The sequence below is a fragment of the Miniopterus natalensis genome, chromosome 12 (assembly GCF_054644295.1).
Source record: "Miniopterus natalensis isolate mMinNat1 chromosome 12, mMinNat1.hap1, whole genome shotgun sequence".
In the NCBI taxonomy this organism is placed as follows: domain Eukaryota; kingdom Metazoa; phylum Chordata; class Mammalia; order Chiroptera; family Miniopteridae; genus Miniopterus; species Miniopterus natalensis.
The window spans coordinates 58,478,264-58,500,129 of record NC_142092.1 but is presented as its reverse complement, the minus strand read 5'-3'; the positions used below and the strand labels follow the sequence as shown (position 1 = coordinate 58,500,129).

Sequence of the window (21,866 nt, the reverse complement as noted above, 5' to 3'; positions counted from 1 at the left end):
TGGCAGTTAGTTGACTCTCGAGTGATAGGCCAGTGTATTGCTTCTCTAGTGCTGCATAACAGATCACCCCAAAACTTAACACAATAGTAAACATTCATTATCTCATACTGTAACTGTGAGTCAAGAATCCTGAAGTTGCTTAGCTGGGTGGTTTTGGCTGAGAGTCTGTCATAAGGTAGCACCTGAACTGGGGTTAGAGGATCAGCTTCCAGAGTGGCTCACTCATGTGCCGAGTTATTAACAGAGGCCCTCAGTTTCTTGTCACAAGGACCTCTCCATATGGCTGTTTAAGTGTCCTCATGAAATAGCAGCTGGTTTCCTCCAAAGCTACTGATTGAAGAGAAGGTAAGGTGAGAGCTGCAGTGTCTCTCAGCCTCAGCAGTCATGTCATTTCTACAGTACCTTTAAAGGTTACAGAGAACGTCCCTATTCAGTATGGCAAGGGTGTGAATTCTAGAATGTGAGAGTAATTAGAGGCCCTGTCAGAGCCTGGCTATCATATACACATACTCATAATTACCCTGAAAGCAGTTTAAAACTCTGCCCAGCCGGAGTGGCTCCATTGGTTGAGCGTCATCCTGTGCATCCAGGTCAGGGCACATACCTGGGTTGCAGGTTTGATCCCCAGTTGGGGAGCATATGGAAGGCAACCAATTGATGTTTCTCTCTCTCTCTCCCTCTCCCCTCTGTAAGCATGTCCTCCGGTGAGGATTAAAAAGCTAAACTAAACGTAGAACTCTGGATTATAGTAGACAAGTCATAACTAGAGAAGTAGCTTTGGAAGTATTAGAGTTAATTACTGAAACCAGTGGTATGAGCACTAATTCCTTTGAAAGAATAAATACAGGGGTGGACAAAAGTAGGTTTACAGTTGTAATACAAATAAATAATACAATAATTAAATAATACAAGAATAAACTGTGTCGAGTACTCACAACTATAAACCTACTTTTGTCCACCCCTCCCTGTTTTCTTGTTCTTTATATACCCGTCCACATCATTTGCAAAAGATTTTGGACAAGTTTCATTGTTGAGGGACATGCACTTGTCAACCTCAAGTATCTTTCAGGGCAGTTCCAAATCATGCCTTCGTTGCATGGCTTTATTCCCTTTGAAATACGAGATACTCTGGAGGTTTAACAGTGTGGGTTAATCTTTGCTTTCTTTGAGAATTGGGGCTAAGATACTTGGTTGACTCTGATGTTTTCACAGACCTTCCGTTACAATGGATGATCTGAAGAACCTTTTCACAGAAGCTGGATGTTCAGTGAAGGCTTTTAAATTCTTTCAGTAAGTCCTATCTTTTAAGAAATACGTTAACCTTATTTAATATGGTATGCAAACTTTAAGGTAGTTCAATGAAGTCTTCTAGGGTTGGGGAGAAGGTTTATAGGCAAAATTAATTCTTTACTCTTTTTATTAACATTTTCAGGAAAGATCGCAAAATGGCTCTTATTCAGTTGGGATCTGTGGAAGAAGCAATCCAGGCCCTCATTGAGCTTCATAATCATGACCTTGGAGAAAATCACCACCTCAGAGTTTCCTTCTCAAAATCTACAATCTGACTTTTCTGTGAATTTTTCTCCTAAGACTGGACCGTAATTGCAGTAAAACATTCAGACATAGACTGAAGCAGCTCAAGACCAATTCTGCCTCTTTTACAAAAACAATTTTTTCTGAGTTTGCTATTTAAGAATATTCAAAAAATTAAGGGATGTTTTCCCCCCTGCTAATATGTGGTCAAACATGTGTTCTCCCTTTATACCATAGTTTCTGTGAAAATAATCTTTAAAAAAAAATCAGGTAAAAAAAATTTTTTTCAGTGATTTAATTCCCCATATTAAATTGGATTTCAAGAGGACAGACTTTCTTCTAGTTTGAGTCCAGATAGCCTTATACATTTCTAAACTCCTTTGTACTTTAAAAAGCTTAAACATACCAACTTTTAAAATTACTTGATGTAAGTAATTTCAGTTTCTTACAATCAAGTTTTTAACTTTTATGATTCAGAATTTGTTCACTTATAAATTATATCAGTTATTTGGCATATATTGATAGTTATACATAAACAAATTGGTTTGTGTTGGAAGCAGATTTATAAACTTCCATGTTTTCTTTCAGTGGTTTTTTTTTTGTTGTTTTTTTTTTCACTGTAAGACACTCCTTTGAATATTACATACCTTTAATTTTTTAAGACTATTTGGAGAAATGAAGTGTCTCAACTGTCCCTAAGGAAATTAAGTGGCATTCAACTAGGATCAACTAAGGTGTCAGAATAATTAATAACTTGATTAGGAAAAAATCATGTTTTAAATTTCAAAATGACACTTACTTGCTAAGTAATATAATACAATCTTAGAAAATTTAAAAAAAAAACCTCTATAAACTACTTTTTTATAATTGTTTTCAGAAAAAAAGTTTACAGTCTTAAGGAAAATATTCAGGTCTATCATATGGTTTGACAGATTTTTAAAAGTTATTTTTGGTAAGGTCTTCTTTTAGAAAAAAATTAATCTCAAGGGTTTTTTGTACCACTATAATCTGTAATACTTATTCAGAATTACTGTGTATTTACTTAATTTCTTATTATGTGCCTTATTATGTGCTTATGATACAATAGGTTAGAGTTTTATCTAAGTATCTTGAAAGCTATATCGTGGGCTTGGTGAGTGTTCATCTTTTCTTTCCCTCTTTTGGTAAGGATTTTAAAGTTTTTTTTTTCATTGCTATTTTAAGTGGTTTTCAATAAGTAATAGTTTTTATTCAAATTTATGGTGCTTTGGTGCAGAGATGGGGTGGGGAAGGGTAAGTGGTTTGGAGAATAACTCAGTGCACACTTGTAGGCCTCTTCACATTGTGACCAGTAGCGGTCATTGCCATTATGGCTTCCCAATTTAGAGCTATGAAATGCGGTCTCAGTTTCTGGATCTTGTCTAATCTTTATCATTCATCAGATGTTATCTCAGGATTACTTGTTTTTTTCTCAGTACTCAAGCGAGAACTTGCTTTTCTCTGTTAAAGTAGCTTCATTACTGACTACCCACATATATGGTGAATGACAGAGTGGGTTCCTTCTCATTCTCAGTCTCATTCCCTTTTTAGTTTTCCAAATGTAAGCATGCATGTTAATGATTGTATAATGTAAAATTGTTTCTTTTTAATGAGAAACTTTGCTTTTGTTGCTTACTCCTTCATTGCTTGATCAGATTTTTTAAAAGCAGGATTCGTCAAAAGGGACACTTTTGTCCACCACTTTTATGCTTTTCAGAATCTCGGAGCGACTCGTCTCACCTGTAGGAGGAAGAGCTCAACCTCTTTGCTGTGTTCCAGCTGTTAATTTGAACACAGGAAGGTTCTACAAAGAATTGGAGACAAAAGATACTATAGTTGTTAAAAAGCAGAATTCACTCAACACTGAGCAACAGTCAGTTGGTGTAATAGGAAGGACACTAAATTGAGATTTTTTGGGTGGATCAGTTTAGCATTGGTTGAATAGATAGGTATAATCACTTAACAAGATTTTATTTTTTCACTTAGATTTTTTTTAGCAAAACACTGGGTAAAGGGGGAGGAGAAAAATTTCTTTGAGGAATCTCCCAAAATTTGCTTCATTTTTCCTTCCATGCAGGCACTATTAAAATTTTCAGTGGCATGTTAAATTGGATTATTTTATTTGCTTTGAGTTAAGAATGACTGCGTAATTTAAAGTCATGATTTTCATAATATTCAGTGTGTAAGTGTAGCAAAAGTGTAGCAGAAGGGAGATCATAATGGTGTTGAATGTAATTTCAAAGTAGAGCATGGCCTTTAAATCTGAGAGAACATTTGAATCCTTTTCAGGGATTTGTGTATGTGTGTGCATAGATAAGTGTGTGTGTGTATATACATATACATTTATTCACACGCACACACACACTCTTCTGATGTTGTACATACATATACACATTACATACCTTTTAATTTATTGACAAAGGAAATTAATCAAATTAAGATTTGGAAAAGTGAGATATTATTTAAAATAGTGTGTTTGAAACCATCAATTTGTGTCTAAAATTAGCTGTAGCACATGGATGTTGTCCATACTGGGCTATTTGCTGTTTGAATTCTAGAAGTCTACAGTGTTTGTGTTGGCATAGTTCCTGTAAAAAGATTTTAAAATATCAGGGTAGTGGAAAAATTAGATCTTTGTGTTTTTTGTTTTTGGCATGCATTTATTAGATATCTTCTAGTTTTCACTGTTGAGCTGACATAGTATTCTATTTTTAAGTTTATTTACTTTATTTTAAAGAGTATTGTCTCACCACTTTTGGAAGTGTCTTCACTTTTACACAAAGTATGTATATTCAGGACTTTAAAAAAAATAGCAGTACATGTTTAACATCAGCAATTTATGCCAAAAAGTTTTTCTTTGAGATTTAAATAACTTGCAGAGCAGTAAAATGTGTCGTGGGTGAGATACAAATAGAAAAATGACCAAGTATCTTAATTGATAATTTAACTGAAGAGTATCTGTATTTTACTAATAGCTCCTATAGGATGCCATAAATTCTTAAAGACTAAATATTGTGATCATTTATTTGTAGTAGTAATGTTTCTGATTTTTTTATCGAAAGATGCAGATCTCACAGTTTTTAGGGACATATTTTTTTTCTGCCTGCCTAATTCCTTATTGGAGCAGAGCAATGCCTTCTGTGGCTCTACTTACGATGGTAATCATAGGTTCTGTCTCAGTTGGTTAGAAGTAACTCTCATGAATGTCTCCTCAGTTTCATGTAAACTTTTCAAAGCTTCCATATCCTTAGGCAGCAAAGTTTATATATACATTGAGTAAATTATCATGTAATTTTTCTTCTGTTCCCACTATATATTTTTGGACAAAAGATGACCAGCTCAAAAGTATGTGCCGCCCCCCCCCCCCACCATGAGTCACTTAAAATCCCGAAGTTTGCCAAACTATTAGCCTATCTCTTAGAAAACCTAATGTGTACTGCTATTTTTAAAACCAAAAAAACAGCATGACTATGTGTAAAAGCATTTCTCTTTGCCTTTCCTTTGTCTTGATCTGTTAACAAGAATAAAACTGCCAGACTTAAAATATTCTACTATTGTGCTCAAAGAAATACAGTTTAGATTGCACAGAACTTTTTCTTTAAAGAAAATATAACTCAGCTGTCTTTTAAAAGAGCTGTGTTGTTATTTACAAGACTACTTGCAGTCTTTTTTCAGAGCAAATTCTAACAGTTGTGAATTGTTTAAAAAAGTAGAAAATTGCTAAAATATAGTTTTAGGAGTTTTATATAGAGAGAAAAACAAAACGGGACCAAAGTTTATGTGCCTTCTTCAGTAGTCTTAACCTTTTCTTCCTATTCGAGACTAAGGTAGTATCAGTATTCTGGTTTTCAGGAAGTATGTACTATATAGTTTTAAAAGAATGTTATCCCACAGGCTATTCATCATACAAGCGAAGAATTGTAACTGTGTAAATGAAGCCTCAGTTACACTTTTGCCTTTATCGCATAATATTCATTATATAGCATTGTGCAGGTCCAAGAACAGAGCTGCTCGCTCTAAATCTTTGTGGTAGTCATCTTAGTTTCTGTAACCTGATGCATATGTTCCAGAGAACAGGGATATTTGTCTGGTCCAGTGACCTTAGTGATACTAGTCATAATGGAAGCTGCTTATGGCCAGCTGAATTCAGCACTGTAAACAGGTTTTTGTTCTTGTGTTATTTTCAGTTCCTGAATCTATGTAGTCATTGTAATAACAAATATTTAAATAGCTATTTTTTGATGTCATACTCTGGTCTTTTCCCCTTTACTATTGTTACCCAGATATTTAAAAAATTCATCCCACATCCAGAAAGTACTAATTATGAAGACTGCTGACCAAGCAAAGTTTTGCATCAAAATGTCACCTCATTGCTCTGACCAAAGACTGACTTCTGGTTTTAACTCCTCTCTATTAAGCATTTTTTCCCAAGCTCCTTCCTGAAAGAAGACCCAGCGCAAAGCGGCCTTTACTTTCTATTTCCTATTGGTGAATAGACTACTTAGAGAAAACGGGAGTTGAAATGTGAACAGAATGGATTAGAATGACAAGGGTTTGGTAGGCATTTTCAGTACTGTATTTAAGAAAAAAATAGCACAGCTAGGAGCCTATGACATTGTTTCATGTTTTATGTGGTCTGTTCATAAGATTCCCTTTTTCAGTTTATAAGAATGTTCATCTAACAGAAGAAGATGCTGTAAATATTTGTAACAACATTTTTTTTAAACAGGCCAAAAAAGAAAAAAAAGGGGGGGTTTTGGGAACAAGTTAACATATAAAGTGGTTTTATATAAAACATCGATTGTCTTGTATATTTTGATAAGCAGCAGTGCCAGCTTCATTTGTAACAGTTTGTGGCATTGGGAAAAAAGGATTCTGTGATTATTGAAGTGAACTGTTATAAATGCAAAGAGAAGATAAAATATTAAAAAACATATTTTCTAAATGCGTCGTGCATGGTTAATTCAAGCTTCTGTACACAACAGTGTATTCCATTCTCGTTCAGTTTGTACGTTTGCCGACTATGACTTGATATCTCTAACCTCTTTTCCTAACAAGTATAGCATTGTAGCATGCCTTTTAATAAATGTCATGACATCTGTATGCTCTTAAAATTTTTCTGTGTTCTTGTCTGTACTTTGGGTTTCTGCTTGTCTTACCTGTAATTCTAATGATGTCATATTTTTTAAATTTTTTCATAGCCATCCGTCTAAACTTGTCATACTTAAGAGAATAGCAAGCACATATTTATACAACTTCAAAAGCCAAAAAAAACAAAGTTTACTAACCACCTCTTTTTAAATTAAGGAACAGTTCTCGTTTTGAGGAGCAAACTGCTTTTCTAATTGTCCTGTGATGCAGCTGTCTCTGTGGCACCCCCTGTAGTGCAGGTACCCGCTGGCACACTCGCATGAGTTCTCTCTCCCTCCCTCTCTTTGTACATCTCTCTCTCTCTCTCTCTCTCTCTCTCTCTCTCTCACACACACACACACACACACACACACACGACATATGTGCAATGACAAAGAAGAGTTGGAACACTTTTTCTAGCCTAGTTCAGTTTTTGGCTTCCCTATGGGATCAGTATCCATAAATTTTGGGACAGCAGGTGTGATCTCAAACCAGGTTTGTGTCATTTTTAATTAAAGGGTAACACAGTTAGTTACCAGCTGCCTAGATATTGCTTGTCCATAAATGTTTTATTTTTGGTTTCTTTAAGGTAATACTGGACTGTAGGAGTCTAAACAGTAATTTATTGTAGTCTTTTACTCTAGGATCTTTTGGAAGAAAGAAATGTTTTTTAATGGATTGGAAAATTAGGTAAACCCTACTGATCTTTGCTGGCTCACCTGTAAAATCTGCTATCTCCTTGAATGTAACTAGATCATTTTTTTAAAGAATAAGAGGCATTTTTGTCAAGAAAAGATAAAATAACCCTTATGGCCAAGTGAGGTTTTTATAAACTTACTTGACCATGAAATGCTTACTTACACGGCAGAGTGCCTATAACCATCATTAAGAATCATCCCGTTTTCAGCATAAATGGATCTAAGAGGTCACCTAGTTCAGTTTCCACTTTTTACAGAGAAGCGGCACAGAGAAGGTGACTTGCCCAGGGCCACGTGCCAGTTCATGGCGGAGCCCTGACATTACGCACTACTCTGCATCACACCCAGGTGTTGTGGTTTTGTCCTGCCAAGTGCTATGAGGGTTATGATCTTGAAGATCTGTACATGGAATTGGGTGCTTATACTACCAAAACCGATCTAAAGACATTTTATGAGTGGTGGTGGTGTTTCTGCGGAAGGGTAAAAATTCCTACCTACTAGTGAACGTTTTAAGTAAAAATGTAATTCCAAGTTGTACAAGTGAGAAAACTAACAAAAAATGTAGTTATTTGTCTTAGTTTGCTAGGGCTGATGTAACCAAGTATTCCAGACTAGGTAGTATAAATAACAGGAATTTAGTTTAACAGTTCTAGAGACTAGAAGTCCAACATCAAGGTGTCAGTGGGGTTGATTTCTTCTACGACCTCTTTCCTTGGCTTATAGGTGGCTGTCTTCTCCCAGTGCCTTCACCTGGTCTTTCCTGTCTTTGTATCTTTGTCCTAATCTCTTTTTATAAGGTACAGCAGTTATATTGGATTAGGCCCACCCATCTGACCTCATTTTACCATAATTTCCTCTTTAAAGGCCCTATCCCCAAATATAGTCACATTCTGAGATGCTGGAGTTCAGGACTTCCAACAAGAATTTGAGGGGAACACAATTTAGCCCATAACACTGTTTAATAAAAATTATTCACTCAGCTCCCCAAGTACTGATTGTACCAGCAATTGAGCCAGGTGCTGGAAAAGATACAGAGCTAAGAGTATGTTGACTTACCCTTTAGAAATGTGTAATATAGTAGAAGTGTCAGCCTAAATCCATAAATCAAAAAGCCTCGAACTCTTGCCTTTGATAGGAAGCTCCCAAAATGTACCATGAGGCCTCAGGGCAATTCTGATCAGAATACATATGGCTAAAGCTATCATACAGTATGTAGGAACACATACCATTCCATAATTATCTACTATTCACTCTTAGAAATAATCTCCTTCAGAGCTATGACCGTTTCTGCGACATATGCTGTAACCATCAAGTGAGCCGTGCCCCATTTTTAATGCGCAACATTTGTTGATAACTGAACTGGAGGACTGGTTAGGAATAGTTAGAAGTGCTAACTCTATTCTGTTTACAATTTTGTGATTGTTCCTACGTCGATTTTTTTCCTGTTTCAACTTCTAATGGAAATTTGTCACTATATTTCTATCAAAACAATGTATGCTGAACTGATAAGATTCTAATAACAATTTTGTTGGAATTACTCCATTCATAAACTGTTGGGTTTGGATGTTGAACTCCCACTTTTGCTAGTATAAAGAAAGTATAATTAATCAGGAAAACTTGATACTAATGTATCATGAAGATTCCAATGTCTGTTTTCTTTTATTCCTATGTACTAAGGCTATAGACAGGGTAACGGGAAAAAGTCAATGGTTCTGTTGGAATAAATTGCCCTCAGATTAAGTAAACTATGCCCAAGGTTATGGAATTAATTATCTGCTAAATCCTTGATCCTGCAGAATACAAATGTCAGATTCTGACCTGTTAAGCAATTGTGTTTAATCAAATGAAAGCTGGTGTTAGTTATATTAATGTTAGACAAAGTACACTTTCAGGCAACAGGAACTAGTAGAGATAAAGATATTTTATGGTGATATTTATGTAGTAGAATATTTGATAGTTATGCAAGTGAGCACAAATAAATTTACATGAAAGCTACATGGAAGTATCTTACAGATGTGATGTTGAACAAAGGAAGCCATACACGAATACATAGTGTATAATTCTGTTTACATCAAGTTCAAAAACAGAATAGTGGTTACCTTTGGGAAGCAGATAATTGAGGGTATAAAGGATAGGTTTTTGTTGTGTGGTTAATGTTTTATTTCTTAACCTTTGTACCAGTTACCCAGGAGTGTTTACTTTCTGATAATTCATTGAGCTTGTACACTTAGAATTTGTGCATTTATCTGTGTGCTATACTTCATTTATATTTCATTTTGAAACCTAAACAGAGCAAGGTGCTATAATCCATTCTCTCCTTTTTTTCATTTCATTTTTTATTTTTTAAAAATTCATTGGGGTGATACTGGTTAACAAAATTATATGGATTTCAGGTACACAATTCTGCAACACATCATCTGTACACTGGACTGTGTGTTCACCACCCCAAGCCAAGTCTACTTTCATGACCATTTATCCCCCCATACCCCCCTCCATCTACCCCACTACCCCTGCCCCCAGCAGTTACCACAGTGTTGTCCATACTTCTTAAATCAGCTGATGACTCTACCCAGTGAGTCCTTGTTTTAAAATACTCCAGATAACACGGACTGAGTTTCACCATGAAACTCTTCCACAGACACATGTAGCATTGCGTTTCTCTGACCACAGCATACCTATAGGAAAAGTGTTTCCCTGACAAAACAAACACAAGCTATTTTCAAGTAAATTCCATGCTTTTGAACAGTTTTATACCCAACTAAATTCAAAAAAGTTTTTTTTTAATCACCCAAGGATATTTTTTTCCATTGATTTTTTTTTTTTTTAGAGTGGAAAGGTGGGAGGGAGTGGGGGGGGAGAAACCAACGTAAGAGAGAGATTGATTGGTTGCCTCAAACCTGCAATCGAGGTACGTGCCCTTGACTGGGAAATTGAACCCATGACCCTTCTGTCCGCAGGCCGATGCTCTAACCACTGAGCCACGCTGGCCAGGGCAGCGGTGGCAATTTTTGAGAACAAACGTATTTTGATCTTTTAAAGATCCATGTTTTAACCTTATTGAAGTATTACCAATGTGACACTGAGTAAACTCGCCATCGTGAGCCTTGCGTCGTAGGCAGCGGGGATGGCACAGTGTTTTCAAAGTCAAGTCTGCCCCTGCTCAGTTTACAGAGCCAGAGGTGCAGACAGATCGGCTTAGCAAGTGCACATCGGTGGGAACAATAGGGTGGTGTGCAAGGTCGCGTCTCTCTGACACCTGGGGAACTGCTCCATCCCTAATTCTCCGATGTGCTTTTCTATAGAAAAATGTTTTCTTACGCAACTTACTCAAAAATTGTGTCACTTAAACCCTTTCTGAGGCTTTTTTTTTTCCTTTTTCTGGCAAAGACTGAATATCAGGAAAGAAGAATTTCCCCCCTAGAGTTTCACAGCAAAAATTTGAGTCTACCCCTGACAGAGTGTTAGCCTGAGTGCATCCTGCAGCTGGACTAGATGAGGTTGGAATTTGTTTTTCTTGGAAACCAATCTCAAAATCCATCCTTTCAGAGCATCATCAAGATGAGCAAATGAAATGCCATTTTAATATCAACTTGAAGAATCTGGAAATGGATTTTTGTTATAAATGCTTAAAGGAGCAAACAAGGTTGGTATTTGAGCCAAGTGAATATTTCTTTGGCCACCCACAAACTTCAGTATGGAACTGCAGAAATCTGTACACATTTGGCGTCGGCTTTCAGACACAAAAATAGGCAAGTAAATCAACGTTTTCCACTCGGCCCCTCATTGACTTGAAGGCCTGCCGTCCTCGGCACCCCGCCAGGGACTCGGGAACCTGGTGCAGCCGCACCCATTCCTGCCCCTTTCCCCCTTTCCCTGCTGCTCAGGTTCCCATCCGCCCGAGATCTCACTATGACCATGAGCCGTTTGCTCCGCCCGTCATCCGCTCTCCTGCCGCCGCCTCGTCTGTTCTGCATTTTCCTGTCGGCCTTTTAAACGCGCTGGTCTGTCCAATCTTACCCCCCAGTGCGGCTTTGCCTCGGTGTCTTGCCTTCCCGGGGGACAGCCAAACCGCCCAACGGGATGGTCTCTGCTGCTTCACCCTCCTGCTCTCATCAAAGCCACATCTTTGCCCCATCGTAAGAACGCAAAGTCAGAACTTGCTTTCACGTAAAAGTTGGCACCCCCTTAAGACAACACTCGCCGTGGGTTCGCAGTCGGAACTGGCCCACGTGGCCCCAGACGTGCGAGGCAAGTAACACCCCCGGCGGCTGTGTGCCGAGTGCCACGCTGGGCCCACCGCTTTTTCTCAAAGTGGCCTCATTCTGTGTTCTCCACGTGCCCGTCAGCCAGCGTGTCACGCTTGGATCTCTGTACTTTGTTAGGAAAGTGAGTTTTTAAAATAAAAAAATGCATATTTTCTGTGTTCCCCCCATGCTGAGGTTCTGACGTGTGCCCTTCCCACCCGCTGGGGAGAATCTCTGATCTAGAGGAGACAGGTAAGGAATGGCCATCCCCTTCCTTCTAAGTGGACTGTGGGCCCAGACCTTCTGCGTCAGGGCAGGACGCCGGGGAAGTACAGACTAGCAGGCAAGCATGGCCTTGCGACCGGTGAGGGCCTCCTGAGTGCCAGGCGGCCTTTTCTCACAGTGGAAATGTCATTGCGTTTCTCTTTTAATTTGTGACTAAGAATGCGTGTCATCACCCGCAATCTCTTGCTCTTCTGATTACCAGCCACTACGTAAATAACACGGCTACATGTGATTGAATGTCCCAAGGTTGCAGACCTATTGAAAGGGAGGCTATCCTTTATTTAAGGAATAGCAGAGATAAAAACCTAGAGAGGCGACATTATTGGTGAGACAAAGGCGCATTCGTTTTGTGTTTTTTTGTTTGTTTTTCCGTCACCGTTTATCCCTCTCTGCCCTCTTCAACCCCCACCCCTCCGGTCACCACACCGTTGTCCGTGTCCGTGAGTTCTTTCTTTTTTTCTTTCTTGCTCAATCTCTCCACCCTCCCCAACACCCCCCACCACCACCACCACCACCACCAGAGCTGTCAGCCTGCTGCTCTCTATGATCCGTTTCTATTTTGCTTGGTAGTCAAGGCAAGTTTGAAGCTAACCTAGTTCGAGGGAGAAAGATTCCTGAATAAGCATTTATAAAGCATTGTAAGGGCGGGGGGGGGGAGGGATAAAAACACCAGGGGAGCACAATAGAAGGAAGGAGCCAGAGTGAAGTCTAGGCAGGGTCTTGACTGATGTAATAGGAGAGTCCAGGTGATGCTGTGGTAACAGGTAAGCCCTAAATATCCACAGCTTCCAACATGGAATAAAAGTTTGTTTCTACAAGTGGGGCAACTATCTCCCATCTTTTAGCTGTATCATCTAAAACACGCGGCCTCCCGAGCCTCCTCAGCAGGGAAAGAGCAATGATTCTTAAATGCCCCCGTTTTTAAATGTCTTGTCTGAGATGTGACACATGGGGCATATTATGCAGTGTAATTGCATGATTACTTATACTGAAGCAGCAGTTGTTGTGTATCTGAAATTCAAATTTAATAGGGCATCTGTATTTTTATTCACCAAATTTGGCAACAGTTCAGGAAGGCTTATCTGACATTTTGTGAACGGTTGCCACCCCCAACAGCCGAGATGGATGGGCCCTGACGTTTGAGCTGCAGGGCCACCGCAGGCACTTGCTGGCGTGTAGGTCCCGCCAGGGCAGGCAGAGCAGAGCCCAGGCAGTGGTCAGAAGGCCACAGCTGTTGGAGGAAATGCAGGGCTGCTGGTGTGGCCGGGACAGCTGTCTCCGAGCTGACAGTCCCTCAGGAGCTCTTCCCGAGGCCAGAGGCTCCCACACACCTGGCCTGGAAGTTCACATGGGCTTCTAGGGTCAAAGCCAGTCCCACGGATCAGTTGCAGAAGAGGAGAGTTCTCCCGGGCACTGTGTCTGCCCAGATGTGCTCGTGGCCTCCCAGCCTGAAGCAGGGCATAGGGTGAGGTATGTCATTGTTCTGAGACGGTGCCTTCCATACAAATTCCTATCAGAGGCACAAGGACCATCTCTCAAGCCCTCGGTGTGGCAGGACATGGGCACATTTCAGAGCACACACTGGCGGGCCTGCCCCCATATTTGCAGAGCCTGGGACACGAGTCAACATACCTCATGCTGAAAAATACACCTTCCTAAATACAAAATTGAATATGTGAAAAGCTCCGACTTTATATGGCTGAAAGTCGGCAGGCTATTAAAGATGCTGAATTTAATTATCATGCACGTCTGGCTGTTCTGTTGCAAAGCCAGTGACAGTTGGGTGAGTAATAAAGACAAGCTTAGTTTATGAGATTTATATATGTATTCCATAACATTTGGGGTTTTGTATTTATTTCAGCAAAATTGTGTTGACATTAAAGATTGTCACATAATTTGTATTCTTTTGGCAGTAATCGTCCAAAGCAGAGGTTGGCAAACTTTTTTTATGAAGAACCAGATAGTAAAAATTTTAGGATCTGGGGGCCATATGGTTTCTGTGCAAACTCAGCTCTGTCACTGTAACATGAAAGCAGCCACATCGCTGTGCTCCAATAAAACTTTATTTATAAAACAAAAACAGGTGGTAGGCCAGATTTAATCGTGCAGTATTAAAAATAAAACGTGTTCACAGGGCATAAAATTTGAACATATTTTATCAAAAACAGTAAACCAAAATCAAAGTTAAGAAATTTAATTATTTAGATACATTTTCAAGACAATGTCTTCTAAAATAGTCAAAACTCTCTGTTAAAATTAGGAGTAAGATGCAAATTGTGATTAGTTGATATTAACATTTTAAGTCAAAATCATTGCAACAAAGCTGACTTTTGATTTAATTTTGTAAAGATGAAATCTTATTAAATATTTTTATAAATCTATTCAAAATTCTAGGCTGTAGTGTTCATTTAGTTGCCAAAATAAAGAACTAATACCATGCTTCATCTGCATTAGATCTAGACCTATGTGTTCACAAATTTAAGAGTCACATGCATTGCCGTGGACAGTGTGGCTCACTTGGTTGGGCATCGCCCGTGCACTAAGAGGTCGCTAGTTCGATTCCCGCTCAGAGCTTGATCCCCAGTGGGGGATGTGCAGGAGGCAGCCAATCAATGTTTCTCTCTCTCTCCTTCCTCTCTCTAAAATCAATAAAAAACATTTAAAAAAAAATTTAAGTCTCCTAAATAGTACACAGCAGGGCTATGAAGGAGAGGGATTTGAGAGCAGCTGGTGAGTTGGTGAGACAGAGAGCTAGGCTGTCTGGCAGGGGCAGGTGGCTTGATTTAGATGACGTGTAACAACCTGTGTTTTAGGAGCATCTAAGGTTTGTGGTCTGTCAGCCCGATATTGTGGCTGATACTGGCAAATTGTACTTAAGAAGTAGCTACCATGATGTGAAAGGATAATTTCATTTAAAAATTACCTGTGAGTGCTTAAGTTTTATTCTGCAAACCTGCCGGAGAAAATCAAAGCATAAGAAAGCTTTTGAACCGGCTAATACATGCTGCTTTTCCCATTGCCCCTCTGGCGCAGAGTCAAAGTCTTTCTCACTCATATTCATTTTAAAACAACTGTGTGAGCAAGTCAGTGCACTACACTGTGGGGCATCATCCGAGTCCCGGAGGCAGCGTAGGAGACAGTCATCTGGGGACATATCATCGAGTAACCACCAAGCCCTTGAATGAACAGGAAATGAGACGTGTAGGGAGATGACTAATCTGAAGCTTTCCTACATCAGCTTGCTCCAAGGATGTGCAGCTGAGCTGAATAGTAACACCCACTGGCAACCTAGGACTGGCAGTGACTGGCTCCATTCCTCTCTCCCTTCCCCAAATATGTAGGATACTTACTAGGTACCTGGAGTTTCACCAGATACAGGGATGGCTGGTGAATGAGGCGTTTTTCATGACCTTGAGCAACATACAGTATAATGGGAAAGACAGACAAGTAAGGACTAAAAGGGGGACTTTGGGAGAGAAATGTACATACACTTCATATTTATGTATTTCACTGTATGTAAATTATACTTCCATTTTTTAAAGTGAGAAGGAAACAGAAATCACTTGAAGGCAGTACTGGAAATCCAGGCAGGGTATGATTTTCAGAGCACCCAAATAGAGATGATTTGTGGGAGATACAAAGCAAATGTGATCAGATTACATGAAAGAGCTAATGCACCTACAATTCCACAAAAGCAGACAGTATCTCCAGAAAAGCGAACGTTCTAATTAAAACTCCAGAATAACCTCAAGTTCAGAGACGGCGGAAACAGGGTGAAGGAACTGGTATGATAGGGAACTAACTGGTCATTAATTCATGAGGGGCAAACATCTGCACCCATTTTCTGCTTTAGAAGTGGCTAGTTCTGAATTTTTTCCCCCAGGTGAAAAGGTTAAGTAAAGCTTATTGCTCATCAAATAAGAGTTATGACACCAGAAGCTCCCAGGGAAGGCATTGGAGCCTGAGAAAGTAGCCACTGCCCAGTTTGCCCCTCCCACCCACAATGTGATTGGAGCTAGGACCACCATCCCCAAATTTACTCCTGAAAAAGTCCAGGGGTTTTCATCTGGGCTGGGGAAATACATCCAAACCACTAATTCTAAACGTATGAGACTTTCATGTAAAAAATAAGAGCGGGCAGTCAACAATCATGACCCACCTGAGGGGAACCAACAGCAGGCTCAACAACTCTATAAATAAATGATCAACCTCCCGATGAAACAGAGGTAAGCAGGAAAGAACTTGAAAATCTGGTAGTTGGTATACTCAGAGGAATTTGAGAAGTTGTGACATCTACAGAAACAAAAAGCATTCTGTAAAAGCAACAGACTTCTCAGAAATTGAAAGCAGGATTGCCCAAGTGAAAAACATTTCAGCAGATGGACTGCAGAGCAGAGTCTGTGCTGATGAAGATCACGCTCATGAGCAGGAAGACCCAGTTAGGGGCGTGAATAAAGGCAAAGAAGATGAAGGGACCGAGATAAATACTGAGTCAGGACGGCTAGAGGCAAGTTTTCTGGGATTGCCTACCGGAAATCCCAGGAGGAATGCACAGAAAGACTTGAGAGAATGAAATGATCAAGGAACCAAAGGAGAAAAAAGGCTCTGCTGGAGAACAGCTGACGCCGGCCAAGGGAAAGGACCAAGGAGTGCTGGGCAAGAACGAAAAACTAGATCCTCAGGGAATTTCTGAATTCCAAGAATAAAGAGAAAATCCCCAAAGCTTGGTGTGGAGGGTCATGGGAGACACATCCCTGGAAAGGAACTTATAACCAAATTAGCCCATGATTCTCATCTGTAACACTAATGCTGGAAGACACAATTCAGAGAGAAAATTATTTTGAACCCAGAAATCCCGACTCCATTTACCTATCCTTTAATTATTTTGAATTCAGAATTCTATACTCAGTTAATCTATAATTAAATTATGAGAGCAAAGTCAAGGTATATTTGGACACAAGGATTCAGAAAGTTTACCATCCAGGCATACTTTCTGAAAGAGATACCCCAAGATGTACCAGAGAAAGGTAAAGAGGAAGAGGGGGGAAAGACGAAGATATAGGCACACAAAAACCTGCGGTAAAACCTACAGCTGAGTCCACTGCGAAAGAATTGTATGCAGTGTGTTTTGAAGATCGCACTGCTCGCCGAGGTCAGGGATGTGGGCCTTCTCTGTCAGCTGGTAGTTATCAAGGGGAGCCTGGCTCAATCAGCCTTCACAGCTGTCGAGGGCTTCCTCGGCAATTGTGCTGGTCACTGCTGGGTGTGCCCCGCTTCTCCTCGGGCCTGTGGGTGGCTGCAAGGGTCCTTGAGCTGATCGTGGGGCCGGAAACAGGCTGTCAGCAAGGCTTCCTTTTAGGGTTTGTGGAACAAACAGACCAACAGCTGAGGTTTCCTCAAGTGAGGCAAGTGACTGTGTATGTGTGTGTGTGACAAATTGGTGACAGAGCCCTAGTCTCACTTACTGTTCCCACCCCCTGAGGTCAGGGGGAGGACTGGTGAATACTATGTTAGCTGCTCCCTGAACTTGAGTCTGTTGGAGTGTCTGAAATTTACTCCCAAATCCAAATCTTCTGCTCCTCCGGCTTCTGCTGCTGGGACCAGAGGGTGTCTGAGTCCCCTGGGAGCGCACTTATCAGTACAGAGTGAGGAGGGATGACATTACTGAGAAAATGGGGAGGGCTAGGGGTCTCCCCTGCTCTACTGAGCTGTCACTTCCCATCCATGTTTGTTTTGCTTTCCTGAGAACACTGGTGTTTTGGGGGGGTTACACTTCGGATAGCACTGCTTCTAGCACAGCCATGTGCGGCGGCCAAGAGTGTATTTGCTACCCAGGTTCTGCACACTAATTCCAGGCAGGCAGTTTGGTTTGTGTCTGTGTTTGGGGAGCAGGGGAGTAATCCTACTGTTTCTCACATGGCAACAAGGTGTCTGAGAGTCACTGAGCATCCAAGAATGAGAAGCTACCTTCGCTTGACTTAGAGACAGTCATCAGTAGGGCATTTCTCTATAGATTCAGGTCCCTGTGTCAGTCTTGAGAAATCTGCTTGAGATGAAGACTCTACTGTGGGAGGGTCATCGTGGTCCTTTCATGCCAGCCAGGGAACAGAGGTGTGTGAGTGTGGAGTGGCATGTTACAGAGGGACTCGCTGTAATCTATCAAACACACAATTTTTCAACCAACATAATTCAAAGGCTTCAAACATTTACTTTTCTCCCAATTTTTAAAAATGTTTATTATTTTTTTCAAGGACTTCAAACATTTAAATAATTCCTGTGAATGCAAACTTCAAGCAATGAGTTCAACACCAGAGTATATCAAACTCATTGCAATTAGATATTCAAGCCATTCCTGAAATACCCACATATGAGCAACTTATTTACAATCTGTAAGCCTGCTACTGGTATTCTCAAGAGGTATTCTCTGGGAAAAGCTGTACATCATTTCTGGTCAAGAGTGTGATGACCAAGCAAGGGGTGTTTCCAGGAAAGTTTCATGTTATTTGCTATCCAGCCTCCCTGTTCCCTTTTCCTTCTGGCCTTATACCCAGATGGGAACCCACCAGGCAAACCCCAAACTTTACATTGTAAGCAGACACAGCAAAGGGCCTGAGGGGAAAGCCTAGAGACAGTGACTAATGGTCACCTTCTATTTGCCTGCCCTCTTTCTCCCCACTCAGGGCTCTCTTAGAATTTCATCCACTTATGTCTCTGGCTGGGGGATGGGGCTTCCCAAGGGAACTTTCCTGAAATTCTGATTGGCCAGGATCCAAAATTGATGCAGAAAATCCTATATGTTAGTGCGGTCTAGTAGAATAAAATTCGCACCTAAATTTTTTTGTCATTGATTATTTTTTTACCATTTAACCATTTTTAAGTGTACTGTTCAGTGCCATTAAGTACACTCACATTATTTCGCAGCGATCAACATCATCCATCCAGAGAATTCTTTTCATCTGGCAAAACTGAAACTCTCTCCCCATTCCCCTCTCTCCCCAGCCCCTGGCAACCACCCCTCTACTTTCTATGAATTTGACTACTCTAAATACCTCAGATGAGAAGAATCATGCAATATTTGTCCATTTTTTAACTGGCTTATTTCACTTAGCATAATGACCTCAAGGTTCATCCATGTTGTAGTGTGTGTCAGAATGTTAAAGCTGAATAATATTCTAGTGTATGGATATACCTTTTTAAATTCTAGTAACAAATACTGATGAGGAGATACTTTTTCATTCTATGATTCCATGAATTCACCATTGGGTAAAAAGTAATTATTTGTTTTACAAAATATATTTGTTCAAAGGCAAAAAAAATGAGCCAATAAAAATAATTCATGAAAGCCACACAATCTAATGAGGAATGTAAGAGTAACATGGATTGTGCTAACATAAAATTTTCCAAATATTAAAAATATGATTCATGCAAATATAAAAACTTATCTAAGAGTTTACTCAACTAATTAATTCATGAGGGACTCAGTAAAATGTTTAAAGAACTGGTAAGATACTAAGTTTCAAAGGAAAAATTTGAAGAATATACACACACACACACACACACATTCAGTCAGGAATGATAAATTAGCTAATAGATGCAAAATTGGTTAACTGGTTAATATCTAGGACAAAATCTAATAATTAGGTTTATCTTATTTTTACCTGGCAGAAATCACATATCTCTCTCTATTGGAAAAAATTAATTTGCATTGCTATAGACAAGAATATTCTGCAATATCATCAACTTTCTGCAAGTTAACTTCTACCCTTATAGAGTTATAAAATAGCCTAGTCAATAGAAAGTCCACCAAAGGCACACAAACCTATAGAGTCAGATAATCTCCAGAAGGGCTACTAGACAACACCCAGCACCCCACTGAAAAGGCATGCAAATAATCTCTTTTGTCCATTTCTAAGCTTTGGACAATTTTTCCTAGCATCACCAGTACACACACACACATCTAAATGTATTTATTCTGGGGGAAGGCATGGCAGATAAGAAGAGATACAGGTTGGTTTAAACATTTATTAAATGAATGTATTTTTGTTGAAAAAATTACATGATTTCAAAGTTCATGGATTACTGAGTTTAAAAAAAAATTTTTGTCTAAATAACAGGAGATAGGCTACCACGCCCTCACTGTCCATCTCCTACTCCTCAAAGCAGGCTCTTATCTTTGCTGAGCAAAAAATAATAATAATAATAATTAGTAAGAAAGCCTGCTGCAAAGGAGGCCAGGAAGTTTATTTTTAACTACTCCTTTTTAAAGTTGCACAAGTCTAGCCCTTATATGGGTGTGTTCGTGGGTGGTTAGATTTAGATCAAGCTCATGGTAGAGAGAGAAAGCACGTGAGGATATGGGTGAAGTAGTGGGGGGTCCTGGTCTTGGAGAGACCCCCAGACACCACAAGGTCAAAGCCTTCAAAATGGAATTGCTTTTCCCCTGCGGTCTCTCCCTGCCCACCTCCTAACAGCTCCCCTTGGGTCTCGGTGGCTCCTACCGCCATCAACCCAGTCGCCCAAATCAGGAATTTAGGGGACGCCTGCTATTTCTCTTTCCCTCTCCTCCATTCCCCTGGTCATGGCATCCAGTGCCTTCCACCCCGGACCCCTCTCGTCCGCTTCTCCGCGCTCGCGGCCGGCGCCCTGCCCCTGGACGTGTCCTCTCCGCCCGGGTTCCTGCGCGGCGCCAGGCCGGGCTCCCCGCCCCCTGCCCGGGTCCCTGCCCCGGCCCCCGCCCCCTGCCCCCCGCCCCCTGCCCCCCGCCCCCTGCCCCGGCCCCCGCCCTCTGCCCCTGCCCCAGCCCCGCCCCCTGCCCGGGTCCCTGCCCCGGCCCCCGCCCCCTGCCCCCCGCCCCCTGCCCCCTGCCCCTGCCCCGACCCCGCAGAGACTCCGGGAGACCCGCCTGACGAAGTCACTCGGCGGGAAAGCGCCCGCAGCTTCCCGGCGACACCCCCCCCCCCCCCGACGTGGCTTACGAGGTCCCGTTCACCCCCGCATCTTACCCACCCGGCCTCTCCAACCACCCGGGACTCTCCCGTCCCCGTCCCCGGACACGCCTTTCCCACCTGCCTCGTTTCCCCTCCCCGTTCTTCTCACCCTCGGGGGCTCAGCCCGTCAGCGGGAGCCCCTCCCCCACCACAGCTCCCGTCTCCCTTCACGGTCCTGTCACCGGGTCAAGTTCGTCGCCCCTGGGTCGCCTGGCCCGCGGCTTCTCGCCCTCTCCTCTCGCCCTTGGGGCTCCAGCCCCCTCGGCCCCCGGCCTCCCCCCGCCCCTCACCACACTCCCTTTGCCACCCCGGGGCGCCTCCCTGAGCCTCAGGCGGCTTGTATGCCGCCTTCGTTTCACACGTTTGGGGCACGGCGGACGTTTCCTTCGAGCACGGCCCGGGACCGTCCGCTCGGCTGTGTCACTGTCAGCCGGGCGCCGGTCCCCACCTTTGGAAGGTGTGCGCCGAGCGGGCGGGCCCCCGGCTCTGCGCGGTGCCCCCGGGGCCGCCGCGCGCCCGGCAGGTGCACGAGCGAGAGGAGAGGCGAGCGAGTGAACGCGCGCCCGTCGGGGCGCAGGCCGGGCCGCCGCCTCCCGCCCCGCGGCCGCGGCGCCCTCCGCCCGCGGCGCCCTCCGCCCGCGGCGCCCTCCGCCCGCGGCGCCCTCCGCCCCCCGCGCGGCGCCGGAAGCGGCCGGCCGGCCCCCTCCCCGCGGCGCCCGCCGCCTTATCTCGGCGCCTCGGGGCCCAGGAGGAGTCGCGGGCGCGCCGGGAGACGCGGCGGCGGCATGGGCCCGGGGCCCCGGGGCGCGGGCCGCCCGCCTCGCCGCCTGCTGCCGCTCCTGCTGCTGCTCGGCCTGGCCCGCGGCGCGGCCGGAGCGCGGGGCGCCGACGGTGAGTGAGGCGGGGGCGGCGCGGGCGCAGCGCCGGCCCCGCGGGGCTCTGGCGGGGCCTCCACGAGGCTGGGCGCGCCC

The 21,866-nt window shown here is 42.4% G+C and overlaps 2 protein-coding genes across 9 annotated transcripts in view; both read left to right on the top strand.

Annotated features, from left to right (window-relative positions):
• The window catches only part of PTBP3 (polypyrimidine tract binding protein 3), a 75,112-nt gene extending 68,447 nt beyond the window's left edge, over positions 1-6,665 (top strand). For all 8 annotated transcript variants that reach the window (XM_087822840.1, XM_087822839.1, XM_087822836.1 and 5 more), the window contains 2 exons: positions 1,213-1,290; positions 1,433-6,665. In XM_087822840.1, the coding sequence (XP_087678966.1) occupies positions 1,213-1,290; positions 1,433-1,565 (211 nt within the window). In that variant the 3' untranslated portion in view covers positions 1,566-6,665. The remainder of the gene's footprint in view (positions 1-1,212; positions 1,291-1,432) is intronic.
• A 15,015-nt stretch (positions 6,666-21,680) lies between these two features.
• SUSD1 (sushi domain containing 1) overlaps positions 21,681-21,866 on the top strand; it is an 88,027-nt gene continuing 87,841 nt past the window's right edge. The window contains exon 1 of the mRNA XM_087822554.1: positions 21,681-21,786. Within this exon, the coding sequence (XP_087678680.1) occupies positions 21,681-21,786 (106 nt within the window). The remainder of the gene's footprint in view (positions 21,787-21,866) is intronic.